General features: G+C 46.5%; 1 protein-coding gene across 1 annotated transcript; it reads left to right on the top strand.

The window, feature by feature from the left end:
• Positions 1–5,031: 5,031 nt before the first annotated feature.
• Positions 5,032–16,158, top strand: LOC144146621 (uncharacterized). Its single transcript, XM_077678557.1, has 2 exons — positions 5,032–5,243; positions 16,012–16,158. The coding sequence occupies exons 1-2, from the start codon at positions 5,082–5,084 to the stop codon at positions 16,156–16,158; spliced, it is 309 nt and encodes a 102-aa protein (XP_077534683.1). The 5' UTR covers positions 5,032–5,081.
• Positions 16,159–24,976: the final 8,818 nt, after the last annotated feature.

The following is a 24,976-nucleotide window of genomic DNA, read 5'->3' as shown; positions in this document are numbered from 1 at the left end:
CAGAAGCGCGGTACGGCGATAACTGAGATATCGAGAATGCCCATCCAACAACGCCATCAGATGTCAAGCGTGTTGTTTTACAGAACCGAAACCGAAACTTGTTTGATTGCTGACCTTGGGCATCGTCCAATCACGGTGCCCCCCCCTCCTGACGTCACAGCCTTTAGTTGGTGCGGCCGCCGCAAACCGCGCATAGTAGTTTTTCTTCTTTCGCGCTTTGTAAAATAATTACCGATTTGTCAACCGGATAAACGATGAATAGTGTGTTAATTTGAGCCAGTCTACACAGTGCAAGCAAAAACGGGAGCTTGACAAATTCACTTCAGTGTCCCTTTAAGTGGTTCGCCGGAAACCTCCCTCTAGTTCTTCACCATCTCTCCTCCCTCCTCTATATCCACGTCTCTAGCACACTCTGTCATCTCCCTTCGCACACAGCCACATTCCTTTTACTCAGTTTGATTTCTTTTCTCTGCATTTGGGCAACTGTTCCGTCTCCAGTTTCCTCAGCCCACCATGCCTTCAGACCCCCCGCCACTCCCCCAACCCACTGAGTCGCGCGATCGACTAGTGGGCAGTGGGGCCAACCGGCGACGACCAGATGCTTGGTCACCGGTGGGTGACTAGTAATTTTCAGGTCGTGGTTTCTTAGTCAGTGTCCTACTTGTTCACATGGCCGACTACTCTTACCCCCGGGTAGGTTACTGACTGGTCAAAAATGAACAATTACTAAAGTAGGGTAGAAGTCCGGGATAGTTGGTAGCCAGTTAGCTTCATCAGCCCTTCCTTATGAACTCTTCTTGTTTGCCAATGGATAACTTTATTTTGTCCCCCTTCAACCCACGTGACTATATGTAGGCTTGCTTGAAACAACTATCGACCAGAGTTGGGGCGGACGTGTCGGAGCACCCGAATCACTAACCTGTGAAGTTTATATTTGTTTTAGTGTGAAGCTCAAAAATGAAGCTTAACACATTCGTAATAGAGGAATTTCTATTAGTTTTGACCATCGGTAAATTTTTGACGAAACACAAAATTTCGAAACACAAACGCCTCTTCATTTTGCCTCGATCAGTAAAGCAGCCACCCCGACAAGGATTGAACCAGCTTCATCCGAGTAGCACGACAACTAAGCCAAGTCCTAGCGTCCTTCGTTGTCGTTCGAGTAGCACGACAACCAAGCAACTAAAACATCACTGAGGCTAACAAGCGCCTACGCCGTAAAGTTGCCAAGCAAATGGTTACAAATTTTGTGCACTACAAAGTTGAACTTCTGTGTTAGGTAAGAAAGAGTTCAAGATAAAAATACGTAATTTTAAAGCCATGAAGAACCGAATGTAGGACATGTTGGACTAACTGCTAAGAAATAATTAGTGGGTGCCGCGAGTTTCGCACGTTCAATGTGGTTCTCTGTGTCGTAGTGAGTGCCGACGCTGCTGTTATGTGCATGTCCATGGGGAATAAAGAGAATACCCCTGGGGCTGCCTAGTGAAGCCGCCTGAACTCTTTCGTTTCACTCTCACGGGGTTCACTAGCTTGCACATTTGGCTGTAAGCCCGCTCTCCTATTTTATTTGCCTTTTTACGGGCTGATGCGCTGATCATATATTCACCTAAGCATGGACGTCTTCATTATGGCGCCATTTCATTACTGAGACGCACCTTTTTACGTTATGGATGTCCATTTTGTCACCTCAGGAGAGCGACATGCTCGTCGGTCCCGTTGCACCCAGCTACGATCGAATCCATGCTCTTCAGCCGCTTCCGCAGTACTACGCGACCGAGGCCGGACACTTTGGAGGTGTGATGAATCCATACGTGACCAATGTGTTCGGCTACGTGAACGCCTTCAACGCTGACGTGAGTGCACAGGTGTCTTTGATGTCATCATCATCATCATCAGCCTATCTACACCCACTGCAGGGCAAGGGCCTCTGCCATAAACCTCCAATAATCCTGGTCCTGGGCTAACTGCGACCACTTTATCCCCGCAAACTTATTGATCTCATCCGCCCATCTAACTTTCTGCCGCCCCCTGCCACGCTTGCCTTCTCTAAACGGTTTAATGGATAAGGCGCATGATTGGGCGAGAATCACCAACTGCCAGTTCCCACAGTTCCGGATATGCACGGCACATTGTAGGGCGCTGAGTACAGAGTCGTGAGACTGAGATGGTGTAATCTTTTGTTTATATACCCTCCTGAATTGAGCATGCCGCGCGGTCGCTGTTACTCTGCATGGCTAGCTAGGTATATAGGCAGCACTAGAAACGTCACCGCGCCAAGACATGTACAGAAATAACAGTACGCCGCACATCGTATTCTCTTTTTGCCTGCTTGCCAAAGCGCTTCTTTGGTTTGACTGTGTGTATTCGGTTTAAGACCTTACACTAAAGCTGTAAGTGATCGGCTATCTGGATAGCCGTCGCCCTGCGATTACCGGAAGTTGAGTTTTAGCTGACACTGTTAGCACGTGACACATTCTGTAAGTATATAAACGGTGCGGGTACGATTTAAATGACGCTTGTGTGTTTCAGGTGTGGATGGGGCTCTTTTCGGCTATGGTTGGAGTGAGCCTGCTGTTGGCGTTGACCGAAGCGCGGTTTCGGTGGACTCACCTGGCTGTGGAATACTACTTCGCATTCCTCAGTTTGTTCAGCATCTTTCTTATGGAAGGTAGGGATCAGTTCACTATCCCGCAGTCCCGCGGGTATTTCCCCATTTTCGCGAGAGCACCTATGAAGACAGACAGGTATCGCTGTGACGTCTTTTGTAGCGAAAGCTACAGTACGCTACCTCGGGCAGTCTCGACGGGGTGACCAGTTTTGAGCTTGAGAGCTAGAGGTCAAACCACATCCCGTTCTGCAAGCTGCCAGATCGGCGCAGCGCTTGATGGCGGGGAGAGATAGGCGAGGAGGGAACGAAGAAGCGCGCGGGACCCGTGCCGACACCTGGCGGAGGAAGGAGAGGTCGCCGCCACCGCACCGATATATGCGCGCGACGAAGGAAGGCGATCTTCGTGCAGAGCCGTGTGCAATGGAGTAGGACGAACATCCAGCTGTGGTCGCTCGTACAGCGGCGACGCTTAAACGCCGTGGGGCGAAAAAGGGGAAACACGCTACTGTTGCGTACAGCTTCGCTGCCTTCACGTCTCACGCGTTAGTGTGAGGTTCCTTCATTTTTTGTTTTTATTCGGGAGTTCGTGTCTTTGTGGAAGCTCTAAAGGGCGAGTGATGACACTTTACGCCTAAAGCCTGGCCAGGATCACAGGTTTCCGCATAAGGAATGCAAATGTTCTCGTGACGTATCACTCTTTTATCTGTCACGTGGCATGACGACAAGGCAGCGCGCTCTAGCACAGGCAGAAAGAAGCATTTCAGGAGGGGAATCTGCTGGGCTGGGACAGCGATGGCGGACGGCGCGTTAACGTCACTGTCTGGCGAGGAGGAAATGCAGCTTGCGGAGCAGCACAACAGATTACGCGTCAAGCGCCTTGCCATAGTTTACATGTTTACATGCAATAGTTTACATGCCATAGCTACGGTCGTGACGCGCAGAAATCGCAATATCATCGAATCTATTGTGAAAATTGACAGATGTCTTTCTGCAAAATAAACAAACAGAAGTACAGGGAATTTTAGCAGCAGTTATTCATATTACTGCCCTAGTTACGTGCCGCACCGCGCTTGAAACGCAGTACTAGAAGGAATCCCCGAGCAGACGACGTCTGCGATGCCGCCTTTCTGCCACGAGTGATTCACTCTCCCCGCTCTCGCCGGCTTCTCAGATCTGTGTGCGCTTTTTATGTTGGACGAAGGCAAGTGTTTTTAATCCGTGCTTCCTGAGGGTGGGGTGGAAATGTGTCGTCCGAACTGCAACAGTGGCTACGCATCCTGCAAAGAAAAAGTAAAATAAAGTTCCCAGTAACCTGGCACGGTTGGAAGTGTGGGCTCTGTGCTATCCCCATAAAACATCGGGAGCTCACGTCTAGTGACTATGCGAAAAGCACTTCTCGGAGAGCGACCTAGAGAGGCGGTCGTATTAGGGCGAGCTTGGTGGCAAAGTCTTCCTAGACAAACCTAAACGGACTGTCTCTGTTACCAGACCCTGTGCCGTCAATATTTCCGAGCTGGCCCAGCTACTTGTCTCATGTTCGCAAAAAGAGAAAGCCGGCATAGCCGCCAGCCGGCAATGCACTGACTGACCTTGAACCCGCGAACCTTTTCAAGAATCGCACCTCGCGCATTTTCCCTCTGGCGGCTCGCGACAGAGGGCGCGTCGGTTCCGTGCACGGTGCGGTGACTTTATCGCGCCGCCGGAGCAAGCTCTGTTGCGCCTCCTACATACTTCTTGCTCCATGCTCTAGCCCAACTCTTGCTCCCATACTAGCAGCAAGCTTATGTGGCGTCACGGTTACACACTCAGCTTCTAGATTTAAGTCCACGGATTGATGCCTATAAGAACTCCAATCTATACTGCTGTCTCTTAAACCTAATTGGATTACATTAGCTAAATTTGTCTAAATCTGCACCTTGACACCTTTGGAAAGGTCTCTTTTCTTTAGAGTGCGGCAATCTTCTGTAGTACACAACTCCGCTTTTCCACGCAGTTGGGAACGTAAGATTTTCTCTTTGCAATATAAGAATTACTATAGTGCTGATTACGAACGGCGGTGCCGGATGCACACTGCAAATCAAGTGTCTTAGCGCCCTTGTTTTCCAAGCATCGCAAAAAAAAAACATCAGCTTCCTAGTTGAGCTGCGAAAGTTCACCACAAAAGCGTCACGTTTCATACCCCAATGAACAAAAGAAAACAGCATTTTCAAACAGAGTTGCGTGGCGGAACGTCTTGGTGCATACCTTTTACATGAGGAACACAGCAAGTCCCAGCCAAGGAAAGCGGCCCAGCACAGTAAAGCGACGTTTAAATAAATAAAACCAACGGCATCAAATTCGACTATGTTAGATCCTGACATTTTGATCCCGACAAGCGAATTCCCTGGAGGCTGATAAATCATTCGCATTCACAGCGGGTCCCCGGGTGACGCGGGGCTCCGTGAGGCGTTGGCTGGTGGGAACCTGGTGGATGGCCGTGTTCGTCCTGGCCTCCGGATTCACGGGTCACATGAAGGCAAGCCTCACCATGAAGGAAGAAGGCAGCCGCATAGACTCCCTCGCTGACATCATCGCGCGACCCGAAGTTGTGCCGGTCATCATAAAAGGCACCACCTACGAAGAGCTGTTCCGGGTACGCTGACACACCCTTGTTTCGATAAAGAACTGACCAAAAATTGTTTAATTTCTCTGGCGTAATACCCCACAGACACTGTTTTAAAGATCACAGTTATATTTAGGATATATGAATAGGAAAATTGTATTATAAAGTAAGCGCAGATTTTCTGACAAAGACTCACAGGATGAACTGACGGGTCAAGCGCTATGCTATCTGTGTTTCTGTTTGTCCTATATCAGTGTTTGCACACAATTTTAGATAAAAACACGATATAACTCTCCGACCGGTTAGTATTACCACAGTCCTTCAATGCTTTTCTGGTCATGAAACTCCCTGCCAAGTTTCGTTTGAGGTCAAAGGCTACCGCGAGGGGCGCCACCGCAGATCGGAGGGCATCGGGCGGCCACCGCTGCCGGCCGCTGCCGCGTGCGTGCAGCCGCGCGGAAGTACCTGCGCCCGCCTTTGGTGGCGCTTTTGCAATAGGAGGGTGTTATTGGTTCTTGCTACAATTCGAAGCCGGCAAGAAAGTCGTATGATTGCAGCCCTTATGTGAAATCCGTATCAGGCAAAATGCACGCTCAATACTGTTGACTGGTTTGATTCTCCGAAATTTTTTAGAAGCCCCTTACGCGTGGTTGTCTTTGAGTTCCGATATGATGTATATTCTTTCCTGATCTTTGACCGCGCTCCTCATACCCCTGTTCAGCTGCAGCGCTTAACGCTAAAAATTGATTTCACAACAGGAACATCGAAGGTCTGGAAGCGGCTCTGTTCGCTTGAATGTAAAATTCACGCGCGGCGACACCGTAACTGGCGTGGCAGTGATGTTCCATGCTTGCATGCCGTGGGGGCCAGGGCTCCAAGCATTTTCTTTGAAAGTGCAATGATGTGGATAAAAGGAGTGACGTGCGGAAATAATTTCTGACACCTTCTAGGGATAAACCCCCGTGCGAAAAGCAGGGGTCACGTCGACGTGGGGACAAAGGGGATGATTGCACGGGTGGGCCATATTTTTCTAGCTCCGTTCAGAATCAGCTTCTTCAATGCTCTCATTTTACGCATAACTGCGGTGCAGTGCGGTGTCATAGTGCGCTTAGTCGAAACGCTGAAAGCTGGCTTTGCATCATTCAACACTACAAAACAAAGATTACTCTCGCGAGTGCCTGTGGGTTCTCATGGAAACAAGATGGTTGTAGAATTTAACTATGGAATGGGACACCCGTTGGAGTATTTTTACATAATTGTATGATTTGCACATTGCTTGCTACGCGTGCGCTCACAGAAACGAATTCACAGCGATAATTCATATGTTCACATTTCTACATATTTAATTTACCTATGACATTACCATAGTTGACATAGCTACAGGCATATGGCGACGAGGCTTTTATATAGGGCGGTTATTTTTGGCCTATTAATCTCCAGAAACAAAGGTAAAAGAAATATTTCCGGAAAACAAAAAGGCTGTGGTTATAAGACCTTCTTTAGAAGCCCGGCAATGTGCTTGATTACAAAGCAACCAGCACCACCAGTTCCCCCCTCCCAAAGGAAAAGAAAAATAGGTGGGGAAAATGACTGGGAAAAATGACGTAAAAAAATCTTCACAGGAGCTCTCACTGTCTCGGCTTCACCTTCACTCGCTGGGAATTATGAGTGCGCGAGTTTCTTACCGCCAAATTTTATCAGCCAAACGTGACCAGCCAAAGTGTGTCAGGTCCTTATAGCCAAAGATGACTGTATTTTGAATACAGACGTATTGTGATGTTCTTTTGCTGACTTCTTTCGTATATTCTTCGGTTTTCGGAGGATGTATAACATGCATATTTTTGATATCGTCGTGTAATAATTGTGCACATATTGTTTTCTATGTTTTTCGAAATTCTGTTGAAAAAATATTTGCGTTCATGCTATTATAATCATTAATGGTGGAACTTCAGCCAAATCTCTCTCTTTTTTTGGAAATGCAGGGAGTTACATGATCCTGACTGTGGAGGTAGTCGCCAACGCGTTAATAGCAACGTTTTTTCGCCGTTTCCTCTGCAGCCAGACCGGCCGGCAGTAACGCAGTAACAGCATGTCCATTCACATGAAATTTTTCGACACTCACAAAATGGCAAGTCCCTTTCAGCGGCCCACGACACGCAAAGTGAAAGCGTACTGCTGATAACGCGGCGAGCGTCCGTTTCCTGCCTAACTCCCTCTGACCACTTCCCCGGCTGCCCTCCGATCAACACCAACGCCGCTGCGCGGCCTCCCTGGGCAGCGCACGAGGCTCTCCCATGGCGTGACGGCAGCGTTTCATGACCGCAAAAGCACTGAAGGACTCATGTATCACTGAGCTAATATTTTCATCTGTCTGTCTGTCTCCACATACCGACCTGCCCTCTTCGAGATCCGATGCACTCCGGTATGTAATCTTAAATGCCAACCTGTCTTTTTGTTATTGCAATGTTTTTTTAACCACGTTACTTCGTCGAAACAAGCGGCACTTAACAGAAAATAACGCCTAATTCCTCCATTTTAAACCTGAGAAAGCACTAAGACGCTTTCTAGGCACACCAGTAAAATACTGCGAAATTTAAAGACCAACTTGTAATAAAAAAGCTTCATTCCGAAGAGCTAAACCACTGTATACTTTGGGAAAAATTACACTCCTCACGAAGTGAAGATGGCTTCTTGACCATCTCTGGCATCGTTGAGGTATAAATGTTTTTTTTTTGCTCATTGGTAGCACTCACCAGTTACAAATTGGTGAAATATGATTGGGGTTTCTCCATAAGAAACATTCAAGGGCGCTACAAATCTGAAGGGCCCTAAATTCGAGGCTGTATAACGATTCCATCAACGGGGAAATTATTCACGACACGCGAAAATTTGCGTCGCATTTTAACCGTTACTTTTATTTTGTATTTTCGAAAAGCAGCCAAGATAAAACGTATCATACTAACGGGCAATTGCTCAGATTTGCCAATATTTCACATCGAGGTATCTTCGATGCTGTTGAATCTTAAGCGAAAATCGTCGAGTGCCCCTGAAAGCATTATTAACGCGTTTCCCTGCCGCTATGCCGAAACACTTACAGAATTCGTTGTTATCATCCTTTGCTTTTAAGCGTGATGCTGTGGCGTTAGACTGGCTGATTGCTCGTGTCACCGATGTATTCGAAATTACTTCCCGGTCGAAAATAGGGAATTATTATCAGATATCGCTGTTGTTCACATCTTGTAAGCTTTGGGAGCGTTGTATGAAAAACTTTATGACTACATTTCTCGAGGATATTATATATTAGCACAGCTAAATGGCTTTTGTAAAGGCGCCTCGACCACCACCCAACATGTTTCAACCGTTACTGCACTCACGTAAAATCACGATAACTTGAGCGAAACAGACGTAATATTCCCGGATTTTAGTGAAGCATTTGAACGGGTGTCTCATTTTGGTTTGATGCCACAACTTTGCAGATTAAACTTTCCATTCACCTTAGTTAAATGAATATCATTCTTGGTGATCATGTGCCATCAATTCTTTGATGTTAATCGGTGCTATTCTCCCCGCCTTTCCGTAAGCTGACGTGTCCCGCGAGGGCCCTTCCTAGGCCTTGTGATTTTTTAAATATACATCAGCGATATTACGACCGGTATTTATGAGAGCACCATTGTAAATTGTTTGGGGACGATTGCTTAGTTTACATGAAAATTAAAAATAAACTTAATTATTTTATTTTATTCTGTGCGTAAGCGCCATGTCTAAGTGCTAACTGTTGCCACATGTTGTATATGAAACCTATTCTCGAAGAAACAGTATTCATGTGCGTTACCAATCGACAATATGACCTTGAACACAAATACTGTATAAACGACTTTCCAATTTTCATAACTGAAAGCCTTAGTACCTGAGTGTAACACTTACCAGTCAATTTCCGAGATCCAAACACATCGATGCTGCCTGCGCATCTGCTCGCCGCAAACTTTGTCTCCTAGGACAGCGGCTGAAATACTCGCCCCGCACGTTAAACTTTTACTTAAAACACATAATTAGGTGTAAATTAGAAAGTGCATGTATTGTTTGCGGCCGCTTCTAAAAAAATACATCAACAAACCTGAACAATTTAACAAATTTGCACTTCCTTTTATATACAATCATTACGACACGCATGATTCTCCTGGTAATCTAATGCACAATAATGGAATTAGCTCCTTAAAATCTCGGAGGGAGCTTGGTAGGCTTAAATTTCCATTTCAACTGTGGCATCAATATTTATGTCTTGATGCTGTCTCCATACCAATATAAATATTCGTTCTTCCCAAGAACCATAACAAATTGGAATGTCCTGTCCAGCCACATATTTCAGTCAGGCAATGTACTCCGATGCAATGAACTTTCCTCTGCATGTCATGCCCTAGCTGCCACCTGCTGTTATGCCCATTTCAAGGAAAATTGTTGTATTGTTTTAAAAAGGCCTCGGGTTTTTTCAGTTATTCTTTTCTCTGCCCTATGTACCAGACCACACTTTTAGACTGCGTTTTTTGTCAATTTTTACTGCTTTTAGGCCATAATATATTTATTTTTGTTTGCCTTATTAACATGGATCACAACAACATTGTATCTTGTACACCAGTCCTACTTAGGTCTCGGAAAGGGCATGCAGTATATTGAAAATAAGTAAAACGAATCAGGTTATTTCTCATTTTGTGGTAGACCCTTCGATATACTTACACACGGCCAGCATCGTTACACTCGGCTCGTCGCGACAGCCACTGCAGCCGTGCAAAGTGCATCGGCGAAATTCGCCACATGTGGGTGGTGCTTAGGCGTCCATATCAGTTCGCGAAATCTTTCAGGCCTAATGGAAATGGTGTGCTGTCATATACCTCGCAAATTATGTCCCCCACCAAAGCCTTCCTGTGGCTACTAACGTATCCCACGCACAGATGGGAGTCGACGTAACGCGAAGTTTCATCATGCTGTCGCGAAGGCTTCTTTCAGTTGTAGTTGGCGAGACACGCATGTTCCGTTTGAGAGCTGCTTGAAGAAAAGCCACTTGCGCGTACCTGAAATAATTACTAAAAAGAGCGGGGCGCTCACATGTAGTTTAGCCTGTGTAGCTTTGAGTTTCTTTGCTTCAATGCTGGCTGGGCTACTGCAGCGTACGCCAGACGCGATGCGCAGCCGGGGGAACGCTTTTTGCTATTGTTAGATATGGTTGGAAGACCATAATGCCCTGTATTAGGCACGCAACGAGCGGAGATGAACTTCTAGCCGATACAAATACCATCACGAAATTTTTGCAATGGCCTTATACGGAGGCTCAGCCGCACCGTCGTTTTCTTGAGGGCACAAGTGCCGGTAGTTTGCATGACTGTTGCACCCGGCTTATGAGGTAGTACCTGGCAATGGCGTGGTAGGCCAGTATGCTTATCACACTAATGGGTATACCATTGTTATATTTTGAGCTACTTCTGGGTTATATTTTGAGTTATTCTTCTCATAAGTAGTTTATTCAATGTAGAGATGTGTCCAATCAGGAACTCCCGCCTTCTGTCGAGGCTTGTTCTCCAACCCGAGGCGTGGGTTTGTAGAGAACGTGGAGAATTTATGTTGTATTAAAACTATGCGGAAAGAAATTGTAAAGAATATTTGACTAAAATGACTTTTTACGCAAACCCATGTGTTATCCGAGGTAGTTGTGATGGTTAACCATTATACACAGATTTATAAAAAATAGGATTAGCTTCTAAGGAAGGACTGTGACGCAGATGGTCCTAAAAGGTGGAAGGTGCAAAGCGAACGAGAAAAAATTCATCCGAATTCTACACCCGCAATGGTGCAATAGGAAAATCCCTATCGCGTCTTTATTATCTTCTTAGGTCAAGATCGGTTAATTGGTTTGTGGAGAATTGTATTAGCAGGATTTTTAAGCAAAAAGAAATGGGATGATATAAAAGGCGGAATAGCAATTGGGAAATCTGTTACAACACGTAATTTCCCGATGTCCTGATCATCCTTATTATGCGGTTGTAAACAAAATCTTCTGGAACAGCTTTTGACATAGTATTGCTTACGTGTATAAACAAAAACCTGTTGAATATCTCACCTGGCCTGGGAAAAAGACTAGATTTTGAAAAAAATGTTGATCTCTTTGCAGTTTTTTAGGTAGGTTTTTTTGTAAGAAGTAAGCGTTACGAAGTTCCTACACGATAATTGCAGAACACTGCTGAAATATTAAGCTCTTTGAAACAACAGATTGCGCGTGGACATCACGCGGTAGGCTGTTTGCGTTTGTCAGGGACCCTTTTCCGCCCTTTTGGCGCGTCACAAGGCAAAAACACCTAAAATTGTTTTTGTGCTTTCATATAAGTAAAACTAACGCGCGAAACAGCGTTAGATATGTCAATCACTGAAACATATATAGGCAACGTTTACAAACACGGAAGTTCATCCGAAATGCAGATTCGTATAGGTAGTGTTGGAGAGGACGAAATCCCAAGCCTACTTTTTAGACATTCTTCAGGGCTGCTTAAATTATAGAACCCCACTTGGATATGAGCGGGTGTGTGAGAGATACTCAAAAATTCACGGTAGCAAAATTTACTCCTTTTCGCCCGTTGCAGGCGCAAATTTCTGAAAATGTCGCCTTAGTTAGCCCCTACGCCGTGATAGCGGCTTATTTCCGAAATTTTGAGTCTCCCGGTATAGATGTTTTGGTTGGACTTCGATGAACTAGCCAGTCAGTAAATGTATCGGGAACTTCTTTTTTTAGGCAGGAGCGTTTACAACTAGTAGCTGGGCTAACCGTAACAGGTGTCGCTAGTGGCGCACCCGCCATGGCTAGCATGTAGCACGGGAAGGTTTCGATTTCCGCCGTAGTCTGCCATGGTGCCCTGTGATATGCGCAGTTTGAAAATGTTGAAGCCACGGCGCAAAATTTGTGCCGTAGTCCCATGCAGCGACTGCGATCGTGACCTCAAGGTGCGGGACGAATTTTCAAGTGAGTCTCACTGGCCGCAACTTCACAGACTGTCCGCGCGTGTGCGTGCGATCCTCCGCAATGCACCGCTTCCCCCATGGTGAGCGCGACACGAAGCTCCGGCTGGGCTATATCGCCACTCTCCAACTGAGAGAATTAGCTTCCGGCAAAATTTACTAGGCTCACTATTTCTGAGCTTAAGGAAACGTTGTCAGCAAGCGTCGTGTAGCGCACAACAATATGCCTCGGCACGCATGTTCTAAGCCAAGCCTACTGCTGTGATTACGGGTTGAGTGCAACTCGTCGCAACTAACCCAATCAACCTCGCTGTTTAGGCCTCACGGAGGAATGGCTCCCAGACTATTTTCTAGTTTTCCCACCGCATATCAGCATCTCCACTGAGTACAATATCTAACCTGAAGTTAGTGAAAGTGCACCAAGCACCTTTTTTCGCACCACCGGCGTCTGCGGGGGGCCGCAGTTGGGCGCTGCCGCTAAACTATCCTTCCTACTCTTAACGAGTGCTGAAACCTGGCTTCGCTAAGCACTGCTTGTGTTTCGCCGCACTGTAGGCCTCTATTACGCAAGGTGCCTCAACCGCAGCTAAGTTGTAGCGGCAGTATTAGCGCGCCGCAGGCTGGACGTTCGGCGTTATTTCGACCTCTGTCGATATTCCGTGAGCGAACGAACCCCTACATGCTCTTGAGATAAAAGTAGGCCAACCCGCGGATAAAGCCGTTTTTTTACATCAGGAGTCTGCATCTTTTCGAGGTGGAGTACCGAAAGGCATGAAGCCGACATAGCAGGGTCGCACTGCAGATCGGCTCCCGAGAAAGACCAGGGGAGCAAACGGAACAAGAAAGGAAGTCAAGACGGGATCTGGCTAACTGATAAGAAGAGTGCAATGACTACTGCAAGCGATGTTGTTTTATTAATGTCTAACAACATTTGCAGTTAAAATTGCCATGTCAGCCTTTAGCTAGATATGAAGTGATAAAGGGAGGGGGGTTGGGACGTCGTGCCAGAGGCCGCGTTATCCATCCCGGGGGGCCGCCGGTTGCTGACCCGAAATATACATGGTGGCTCTGTACATAGAAATAGAAAAAAAAATGACTGACGTCATGCAGAGCAAAAAACGGACAAGGTACGCGAAAAAAAAAACACAAAAATACGCGAATATAAACAAGAAAGCGGGATATTATCGTAAACAAGCAAGGAAACGAACACCAGAAGGCATCATGAAATTTGCACACAAAATTATTCGCACAGCGATGTGACGTCGACAAAAGGAAGCACAGAAGCGTTGACTAAGGTAGAACCCACCCCCTTTTAGATAGACAATCTTCTTATCAGACCAGGCCATGGACGGTGCCACACGCAGACGTCCCCGAGGCGTGCTATTTCGGCCGCCTCAATTATTTCCCTAGTGTCCTGGTTGGTGTGTTGAGCAATGACGGCACTGCTCTCAAAAAGAACTGTACAACCGCAATCGCGGCAATTAATGCCCAAGTTGACCTTGACAACCTTATGAAGGTTGTAGCCCTTTACGCAACGACCTGTTTCCCCGACATATATTTTGCGGCAATGCCGCCCAACAGCTATTCCGTCGATCAGCTAACAAGCGCGTGAACAGGAGCTTAGGCCATGTAAGCAATTTCAAAAACCACTTTAAAAAAGCGGTATGTGCCATTTTTTGGTACCAAGTAGTCTCTGAAGGCTGCCACACAATATCTATTCGTCCGATAAGTTTTCATGCGCAGCGATCCCTCGAACATACTTCAACAAATCGCCAAAAAAGCCGCTTCTATCGGGCGCCGCGGCGCCCGATAGAAGGCATCGCGAGAAACACGTTCTTGCAGGCTAGCAATGCCGAGTTACGTCACACCATCTAACAAGGCTGCGCCAAGGCATGCGCTGTGTAAAGGGTGTATCGTTATGGGTTGAGAGGGTTTGTCCCAGTGAATGCATCCCAGGGATCCTAGAGGCGTCGAGGGAAACTATTCGGTCAGGTGGAGGTTCCCATTGTAACCCAGGCGGATTGTCTCTTTAGTTGTCGGGGCTAATTACCACTTTAAAGCGCGTGAGACCAGGTGGAATCTTGTCGGTTCAGTTACACTAGCAGCGACGTCATAAGAAGGGTCGAAGTATAATTCGGGGAGTGCGCCTGTAAGCATAACCGGCTATACTTCTCAATGTTAGGGGGTGTGCTTTCAATTATAATCGGGACGGTTTGCGTAGCCACTGTGTGTCGGATACATCGACGGGAAGACGATTTTGCAATGTTGCAGTTTCAGCGCGATCCCGAGAATGCGGGAGGGCACTAACAAAGACAAATGGTAGTCCCGCATTCGTTTCACGGATGGTGCGTACCCCCGAGTTCTGAATGCTTACGGGTGCGAGTTTTTCAGTTATATTTTCTTGTTGTTTGTCCGTTGGCGTGTTGTGTGAACAGCTCGGAGCGACAGCCTAAGAGAGGAGAGTTGAGTCACAGGTATTTTGCGCCCACACCTATGATTGGTGGTTACGGTCAACCAGATGCATAATGTGTGTTCCCCTCATTCGCCTACGCAACACGTCCTTAGAGGCGTGGATTGTTCTGCAATAGAAGTGAAGTGCTTGGCGTTTTACGGAAGCAAGACATCAGAAGCTGGGGAAAGGGGTCAGTCGAGCAAACAAGAAAGGACAAGGACCGATGCCCGGATTTTCTCTTTTCGTGTAAATAGTATGTAGCATTTAAATTGTCGGCTTCGAAATGTAACCAAATGTCAACCGACGTTAATTAAACATTGATTGATTGATTGATTGATCGATCGATCGATTGATTGATTGATTGATTGATTGATTGATTGATTGATTGATTGATTGATTGATTGATTGATTGATTGATTGATTGATTGATTGATTGTAGTGTTTAACGCGCCGATGCAACGCAGGTGATGAGGCGCGCCGTAGTGGAGGGCTCCAGAATAATTTTGACGACCTTGGAAACTTTCACGTGCGCGTAATCTCGTACACACGGACATTTTTGCTTTTCGCCTACATCAGAAAAGTGGTCGCCGAGGCCGTAATTGAACAAGTTAACCACAAACTTCAAGCGTCCTCGAGTACTTCATTGCCTGACCGAATACGTTATTGTTGCAGGCAGAACAAAACCAGTCGCTACATTGCCATGGCTAGGTTTCAATGAAGTGACTTGTGGCAATTATTTTGAGGTTCTGATTCGCGTAGTTGCTCATTTTCTAGTATGGTAACATATGCCCAGTTGTTAGAGAAACGCGTGATGTAAGAGCAACGTGCAGGTTCAATCTTTCTAGCGTAGATTCCACGAGCTACACGCGGAGAGAACTTGATACACGCCGGAGCTGGAGCTTCTCCAGGGTTCTCCTGTGTCCGTTAGTCACTTGTCTCACCGAATCTTCGCTCGCGGTACTAGGCAGCGAGATTTATTGCGGGCGACTTAGCAGCCGGTACCATCCCCCGAATTCACATTCCAGCCACCGCGGGCCCAATTTGTGAATGCTATGTAGGATTCTCCCTAGTTAGATGAAACCCAGCGGGATCGTACGCCATATAGCAGCAGCAGCGGTAGTATCAGTACTCTCCAAACCTGGCATAACAGTCAAACAAAGCATCCATTTACGCGGCATAAAGGCAAAGCCGGAAATGTGGGTTGACGGATATGGCTAGTGCAAGCTAATGCCGTGATCATTGAGCTACGCTTCAGGATTTTCTATGACCAAGCTCAGGCTTACACAAATAAAACTTGCCACATTTCCACTCCAGATTTCTTGAAATATAATTTTGTCTTTTCTACAGAGCTCCCCGGATCGGATGCAACGACTTACCTGGGAAAGAGCGAACCGGCTTGGTTCCATTATACCACCGAAACAAGTGTTCACCCGCGAAGTATACGAGGATGTACTCCACTCAAAGAAGGTATTTGAATTCACGTGTGCTATTTAACTGCTCTTGTCTGGGGTATAAAACGGTACCAGAAAGATGCTGCCCGCACGTGCAAGACGTGAGGAGAGCGTTCACAAAAATAGAGGTTTCATGGCCATGCCGTGTCTCTGGAGGTTATCACTGTTCTTGACATGAAAGCAAACTTAGATAAAAAGGATTTTTCTCGCACCACAACCCAGAAAATGAGCAGTTAAACACGAGAACAGCATTGTTTACACAGATTCGAGTCTACGCGAATAATATTCTTCCCAAAATATATAAATGAATTCACCCCGGAAAGTAATGAGTACTAATTAAAGCACAAAGATTTTTAGGGGATATAGTGAGTACGCAAGGGACACTCCAAACGCTGGCTCGATATGCTGTGACAGCTTCGCTTCAAATAATGTAAAAATAACAGTAGTGATTGCGCAACCCCGGAGAGGTAATGACCTTATTTTTAATTCTACTGCTGATTTTGTTCTGAATACCTTCAAGGAGTTCACATTTAGATTCAAACTCTCCATGTGGCTACCATGTGCAATAGCACAGCGACACCCGCAACCAAGTTGGAAAGGTGCAGGTGCCGCAGAATAGTGTAGCTGATGGTGGTATTTCTCTGCGGTCACGCCGACTCTGTTGGTGAGCTTCTAATGTACGTCCATGAGTCAGCTGTCGGTCGCCACTGGGCCTTGAAGGGTGACTAAAGATTACTGACCAATTAGTAATTTGAAATCCGCGATACACTGGTGTGTAATCGAACTTTTGGTAGCCATTAATCGACCAATTCTCGGTAAGTCAGCCACCAGCATAGAGACTGACCAGTGATACAGGGGTATTTTTATAGCTGATACAGATGATAACGAGCTTGGCAGATCTAAATTACAGGGTTTACATAGTCCTGCATGAACCCGGTATGTGGAGACCCGTAATGGCAGCAACTTGCGGTTGTTGGAAGCAGGCCATCGTATTTACTGCGTGAGTCTCACTTCAACAACGTTTGCTAGCGCTCGGCGCTTTTCATTTATGTGAGCAACCATCTCGCTCAGAAACTGGAATTTTAGAGAGAGACAAAAGCTTTAAGACGTACACAAAACCAAAAAAAACCTTACATGAATTCTTTCATTTGGAACATGAATGATCGGTGCAGCAAGCGCACAAATCAACGCCACAATAACCTTTAAAAAGCCAATATTGTCCATTATTTCTATTTGAAACCAAGCATAATCAACAGATTCTTCTGCATCTCCCAATCATTTCGATGTTCAATACGAGCTCTCAAATTGACCTAGGTAACGAAATCTCCCAAACTTCTCCCCAGCGCACGCCAAAGTCTTGTAGCCCAAGAATTCTGTTTTTCCTTACGTGTTCTCACAGTACACGCGAATATGTAATTTTTGAGCCACAATGGTACGGTGGGTGCGCTACCGTGGGCTCGGTTTCGGGCATGTTTGTATTCCTACTCACGTAGGTTTAGCGCACAGAAAAGGTAACAGTGTACAAGGTTAAACTACGTTTTAATTTTCTCGTACCTAACGTATATTACAATAACCAGCAAGCGTGCAAAAAGAAGGCAAGAAACAATCAAAGCCAGCCTGCAAAACGGTACAAGCCTGATGTCAAAGCAGAGCTGTGTTCGTCTGACTAAGCTAAACTGGACGATCGCCATATAGGTTACTGAGAAAGAAACGCTTTACCCCGTACGTATATATGGCGCTCGTCAGCACAAGACGAAATGAAACGCCAAGTAAAGAATATATGTGCGATATTTGTACAGTGCGGACTTCATATTATACTTCATCGTCCACCGCCGCAAAGCCTTCGTGTAGTGGTCTGTCGGTGTTGAAGACCTGCACTACTTATTTTCCGTTATTCTTCTGGTCTGTCGCATTCTCGCCTGACACCGCCGCCCGCTTCCTGATAAGCCGCCTCTTCTTTGGGTGTCCGGATCTTCTTTGGTTGACCATTCTCTATGTGCGGCGCACAGTACGTGCCAGACGCCAACTGGCACGTACGCTCGGTTTTTTGCTGATTGCTAGCCCCTCACGTGGCAAAGATCCCGGGCAAGCCCGGATACATATCTGAGAATAGGACCTGCCCTGTTATCTTTTATTCTTTTCCAGTTCAAAAAGCTTATTCCTTTGTTCCAAGTACTACTTCGAACTTTCTCCCAATTCGCGCTTGGGATAAGAGCTCTTTCTTCAACCAAATACATAGGTTTCTAAATTATAGTGTTGTGTAGTAGACCAATTGTTCCTCCTTATGACCTGGTGGTTTCTTCACGCCGGTCTTTTCTTTTTGTGAGACTCTGCCGCAGCGCAAGCCCATGCGTTAGTCCGGATACATATCTGAGTCTAGGCTCCCTCCCCGTTAGCTTTTATTCTCTTCGTACCCAGAAAGCTCGTTCGGTTGTTTGAAACACTAATCCCAAAATTTTTACGAATTCTCGCTGGTGATTATATGCTCCTTCTTTATTCAAATGCTTAAGTTTTCAATCCACAATTTTTCCTAGCGGGTGCATTATTCTTCCTTACATCCGATTCGTGGCCAAGTAACAACGTGGGTATGTGATTGTCGACATTTTACTGATTGTTTTTCTGCGTATGTACGGTGCACCAAAGAGCTTAAATAGATCTGCTGTTATAACCAGCGCCACCACACTGTCATGAGAGAGGCAGATGGTCTTGGTTTTCGTGGACACAAGACTAGGTTTTAACAGTAGAAAGCACACGGGGCAGTGAGCAACAAGGCAGAACTTCTTCTTCCTCTAACGAGGCTGGTGGATCCGCCTACTGGATGTGGCGGTTTTCTCACAGTCGGCAAATACCATTGCGGCGGTAATTACCGTTTATAGTGCGGCACTGCCCCTCTCTTTCGAAAAGCAAGGCAAAAACATCTGGCCCACCGAGACAAAAAGTAAAGAGTGTTTTGAAATAGACGGAACAGATGATACGACTACACGCACGCCAGTCAATACTGCGACCAGAAGCTTTTCATAACAGCTACATCTTTCTTCGTCAAATTCATCCATATCGCACTGACTCAACTAAAATCTTGCACCCCCCGGCCAACCCCGACGATGGCTAAACGTCAAGCTTTCTCGTGATGCATTCCTTGAGTGGACATCTGACACTGCCATATGTTCTACTTTGAAGGCATGCATCACTCGTCTAGAATAACCGCAGAAACTGTCGCGTATGCCCTCCATTGGCCAGCATTTGGGTTTGGGGTCTACGGCGAGAATCGGTACCTGCTCCTTAGTGTACAGTGAGTATTTCCTCCACTGAATGCCGGTTCAAGGTGTTAAACCTATCATTTTGACGTTAATCTTAGCGTCCTTGTCCTCAAAATGCGGAGTAAAATCTAACATCCCGTGATCAAGTACTTTACGGTCTGCACAGCAAAATCACTCTTATCGCATGTCGAACTGTAGATAACGATTGTCGATGTTCACATCACAACGTGACGTTAGGCCTATATACATCGCACCGTCGCACGCCTGCGTCACTTCTCTCTGCGGCAGATTAGCCTTTAGGGGAGGCGTCGTAATGGAGCGGTCGCCAAAGTTCTCCAGGAAGGCCATTAATTTGTCAACACTTAAACCATGATCATCATCATTGCCAGAGAAATTTGGCTTTCCAGCAGTGTGCTTTTGCGGAAGTTCATGAGAAGTGGAGGCTGAAAGATTCGCTTTAATATCGTTTTATTTTTTGAACTTCCGTCACTTCTTTTTCACAAGGAGTCACTTTTACTGAGCACGGAACCTAGTACTAAAGTTTTAAAGCAAAGCTTTCTACCTCTACCCCCCAGGGGTTCTTTCGCGACCGTCGGTGTCACCACAAAACTCCCACGAACAAATAAAAGAATTCACTGGCACCGCCAGGAATCGAACCTCGAACTACGGGTATAACAAAGCGAGAGCCCGTTGTTTTACCGGTTTAGCTACGAGCCCACGCAGAAATGGGGAAGAAATGAGGTGCACTCACCAAGCACACCAACGTGTTTACCCCCTACATTCTCGGTAAATGCAACGTGATAGCCTCACGCGACATCTCGCGCTGCTGCGCACTCCTCCCACGGCACGTCTAGCGGCCCTGTACGCGGATTGCGCATGTGCTAGGAGTTACAAAAATAATGGAAGCTAAGCCAACGCATGGCATCTCTCTTCTAGTACGCCAATGTGCTAAAGCCTGTGGCCTCGACTGTTCACGTAAAAAATCACAGCTCCTTGTCATACGCCCTCGCGCCAAACGACACACCAAGGAACACGTTAGAATACCCTTTCATGGCCATGCCACCACTCCACGCCCCAGCATCAAGATCCTGGGCCTACATCTCCCGGCCAACACCAAGCGTGGCGTATCGTTGCAGCGCCTCAAACACAGCATCAATCAAATCATGCACATTATCAGGCGAGTTGCCACCAAGAAGCAAGGCCTCAAGGAATCCGATACCTTTCGATTAAATTAAAGCTTTTGTCCTCTCGAGAATCACTTGCGTCAACCCTTGTCTTATTCTCGGCGAGGAGGACGTAAAGATGCTTTATAGAATGATTAGAAAGGCCGTTGAGCAGGCCGTTCGTCTTCCCATGAATACGTCCACAGAGAGCCTGCTTAGCACGGGGCTCCACAATACAGTGGAAGAGCTGGTAGAGGGCCATCTTTCTAACAAGAAGTTACGACTGAGCATAACTGAGTCGGGTCGCCGCATCCTTTACTAGACTGGCCGGGCAGCACAGAATGTCACTCCGCTTGATGTACCTCCGGACTCTTGGCGACAAGAACTAAAGATGCTCCCTTTGCTTAGAAATATGAACCCCTCACACGACGAGGGTCGCCGACAAACACGGGCTCACACGATCAACATCACCCTCGCTAGGGATCATGCAGTTATCTACACAGACACCTCCTTACATCGAGGTCAGCGGTACGCCATCATCGTGGTGAACTCCAGAACTACCCTCCTTCACCTTGCACTGACCTTTGCACAGAACAACAAGCTACCCTACGGCTTATACAATCCAGCTCCTTCCCACACCCGGCGCATCTTTACTTAATGCATAAGAACCGCTACAACGCTGAATGTAAATTTTTCTCTGAAGTAGAAACACTCCGGTACGTAATCGGGGTGTGCAACTTTAGCCCTCAGAACCCTCCTCTCTTTCCGTAAACTACCCAACAAGAGTAATGGCAGATTCTGCTGCCCAGCCCCTCTCTGCCTACCCAGCTTCACCTGGTGGATAGAGCACAGGCGGCGCGGACTGCATATGGGCTCTAGTGAAGAAGGAACCACTCCCCTGGGCAGCGCTCTCGGCCATTTAGAAATCCGAATAGAAGTGTTTTCCCCTCCTGCTCCTGCTCCACCTCCTTCCTATATGCCCCCGATCTTGTCGCCTCCGTCTCCAGCGGCAGCGACGGAGAAGTGAGATCGTATAACACCTGGTTTTAGCTGCCTTTTATTTCATAGAAAAACGTTTCCACTCATGCCCTTCACCAATACAACTCAACCAACCACCGTTCATGCATCATGCATTGATTTAACCTTACCAAGAATATCTCTTTGAACTAATAAAGTGTGTGGTTAAGTGCATTTCATTTTTCTATGGTTTCAGTAATGTAGAGCGACGTGAGTGAATTCAAGTGAAGTCGCATGGGTAATCGTTTTGGGTGCTGTTTACAGCTTTGCTTTCCCATCACATTCACAGGGTGGATTGGCGCGATTTTTTTTTTGAATTGTGGAAATACTCTTAGCCCCAAGGGACACTGTGAAATCGAGGACACAGAAACACGGTTGAGGGAGTTTACCAATGATATACGAGAAACGACGGAAACCATTGAGCCCGATGCATTAATTGAGCTAATGAACAGCAGACTAGTACAGCTCAATAAAGCTAAACGGCCCTTCCTACAACGTTGGAAGAAAGAACAGCTGAATCGGGGATTCCGGAAGAAGGTGGCTGAGCTCAAAGGCAATCGAAGAGCACTGCCACGTGGTCTACATGCAACAGTGGAACGAGATCTGCAATGCAGCGGATGGACGCATTGCGGCAGGAACTAGAACCTCTTACGCCATCTCTTGAATGTAACTAAATCTGAGTCCCATCAACGTGATTGACTAATCAAGCTTATTCACCGCGCCACACAGAAACACGCTGAAAAAGAGAACACCACGCACGAAAATCGATGACAAGTATACTTACCACCTACCCCAGTTGTGCAACATGACGCGCACCAAAGACTGACGAACGAAAGGCTCGATTGGGAAAACGGTGTTGAAGAAGTTCGAGTAGCACTGCACAACTTATACAGCAAATCTGCAGCAGGTCCGGACCAATTAATGAAGAAGACCCTCAGGAACCTAGGTGACCCCTCAATTGGAAACCTAACGAAATTTATGTGTTGGAAAACAGCATCGTGGCCGCGACAGTGGAAACCAGCCAAGACCATCTTCATCCCTAGGCCGCGCAAACCGCTGGACACAGACAAATGCAGGCTAAATATCGCTTACGTGGTGTGTAGGCAATGTGCTGGAGCAAGTCCTCATGATTATCTAGAGAAGGGGCAAATACGTAACCGCAATTATCGGCTTCTTAGAGAGATTAAGGACCCAAGATGCGATGCTTCATTTGAAGCACGAAACATAATGACTCCGGCGCCTGAAAAAACGAGAAGGCGCCCCTATAGGTCATGATTTCCAGAGTGCTTTCCATAACGTTAAGCGCACTGCAATATTATTACAACCTTCTATGCTCAACATGAGTGAACTGAGCTACAAATACATCAAAGACTTCGCAACGAATAGAACCGCTCAGCTAAGAGCAGGTGATTTACAACTACATGATAAGAAGCTTGGCAGCACTGGCACTCTGCAAAGGTTCGTGATTTCGCCATTACTATTCAATCTCGAAAGGATTAGAGTACCCCACAGGCTCAGCAGAGTGGAGACCCGGCACAAAATCTATGCTGATTATATTACACTGTGGATAAACATGTGTAGCGACGTTCACGTGGAGACCAAAGTACAATTCAGTTTCAGCTTCAGTTTATTTCTTTTCTTCACATAGATGAAGGTAGGCCCGGGAAAAAAGCGACTTGATGTCACTTGAGGAGACCCCAGTCCCTGTTTTACATGCCAGACAGCGAGATCTTGAACACAAACATTGGTACATCGCGAACACGTCGCACACACACAATAAGAAACACTGTAGGAGAAAAGAAAATTACAAGTACTATAAACACCAAAATGCCTTTATTGAAACCGACATATTTACAAGTGCACACCTGGACGTACATTGTATAAAGGAAGGACACATGTCATAGCTCTGCGAAAAAAAGAATAAAAATACATGAAAATATTAATGCCGTTCTTCGCAGTCCGCATATAGTTTTCACTTTGAAATGTAACTCCAAAAAAGAAAAAAAAGAAAAAAAAATAGGAGAAGAAGCCCACCTACAACAGGGCTTGCAGAATCGTATTGACACTACTGCGTTCTGTGCTAATTTACTTCTCAAGTAGTTTATTAAGTACAGTCGACGCCATTGGAGAATATCTGGGGCGGTATTTCTGTGTTTTTTCCGTTTTGTGTCCCTTGCAAAACTGTAAGTTTTCAGCGCGCACCGGAATGAGAAGCTCAGCCAGCACGGCGGAGCTACGAGACGCGGCTTCTCGGGGCAGACAATCTGGAGCATACAATTTTTTGTAGCTTTGTTGTTGGTTCGCTGGTGAAACAATAAACACATAAAAGATAGTTTATATTAGGTTTACAGTTTAAAACGTGTTTACCAGAACAGTAACGCTAAAGTCAAACCAAAGCCCGCCTAAAACTGGAAGTTCGTCACAATAAAACGGACGCAAAACGGACGTTTTCAAGACGAACTAACACGAGAACACGCCAATAGATGGGTGTGGGCTTCTTTACTCTCCAAGCAAATCGGAACTCCTAGTTATACCACCAGGGAGCGGTAACACCAGAGACAGGCAACAAGGCCCGATCAGGATCACTACGTGGTCCGGTCAAGTTGTTCCCGAAGTCAGCAAGATAACAGTAGTTGGCATGATCATTGGATGGCACCGAACAAACGGCGAGACAATCGCTCGTACACAACCATGACCGCAGACGCGACGAGGCTGATCCGAGAAGTCACGTCAAGAAAAGATGGCATGAAGGACCGTCTAATCAATTTAGTCCACTCCTTTGTGATAAGCCGCACCACTTATGTCGCGGCCTACCACACCTGGTCACAGCACGAGAGTAACAAGGTAAACGCCATCGTATACAGAAGGCCTACAAGTCCGGGCTATGCCTGTTTGAAACTACAAGCACACCGCTCTTTCTGAAGTTAGGTGTTCATAATACGCTCGAGGAGTTCGTCTATCTACAATATAATACGCTCAATGAGAACGTGTTCAAAATATGCTCAAGGAGAACGTCTATCTACAACGAAGAATGGAAGAAAGATCCTAGAGGACCTAGGATTTGTACCCTGCAGCAGAGGTGACGACAAACGCATCATCCCGGACAAGATACGCTGCTGTATCAGGGTGGATCTCACCGATCAACATGAAGCCATACTACAACCATGAAAGAAATTCAGCAAGGGCTACAGCCCTCGTCAAAATTACTCGCCAAGGATAAGCACGCTTTCTTCTTAGATGCGGCGGCATATAAACATGTAGTCTTCGCGGCAGCTGTCATAGAGGAAACCACCGGAGACGCTGTGACTGGGGTATGCGCGAAGTGCACCGAGGCAGAATACGCAGAGGAGGTGACCATCGCCCTGGCCATTTCCGACGCACGCTGTTAGTCGGTGATAGCGACTCAAGGGCGGAAATTTGAAAC

Source organism: Haemaphysalis longicornis, unplaced genomic scaffold (assembly GCF_048455015.1).
Source record: "Haemaphysalis longicornis isolate Haplotype H1 unplaced genomic scaffold, Haemaphysalis longicornis Haplotype H1 scaffold_7, whole genome shotgun sequence".
NCBI classification, from domain to species: Eukaryota; Metazoa; Arthropoda; class Arachnida; order Ixodida; family Ixodidae; genus Haemaphysalis; species Haemaphysalis longicornis.
The sequence above is the reverse complement of the archived record's forward strand: the minus strand, read 5'-3'. Positions and strand labels throughout refer to the sequence as shown.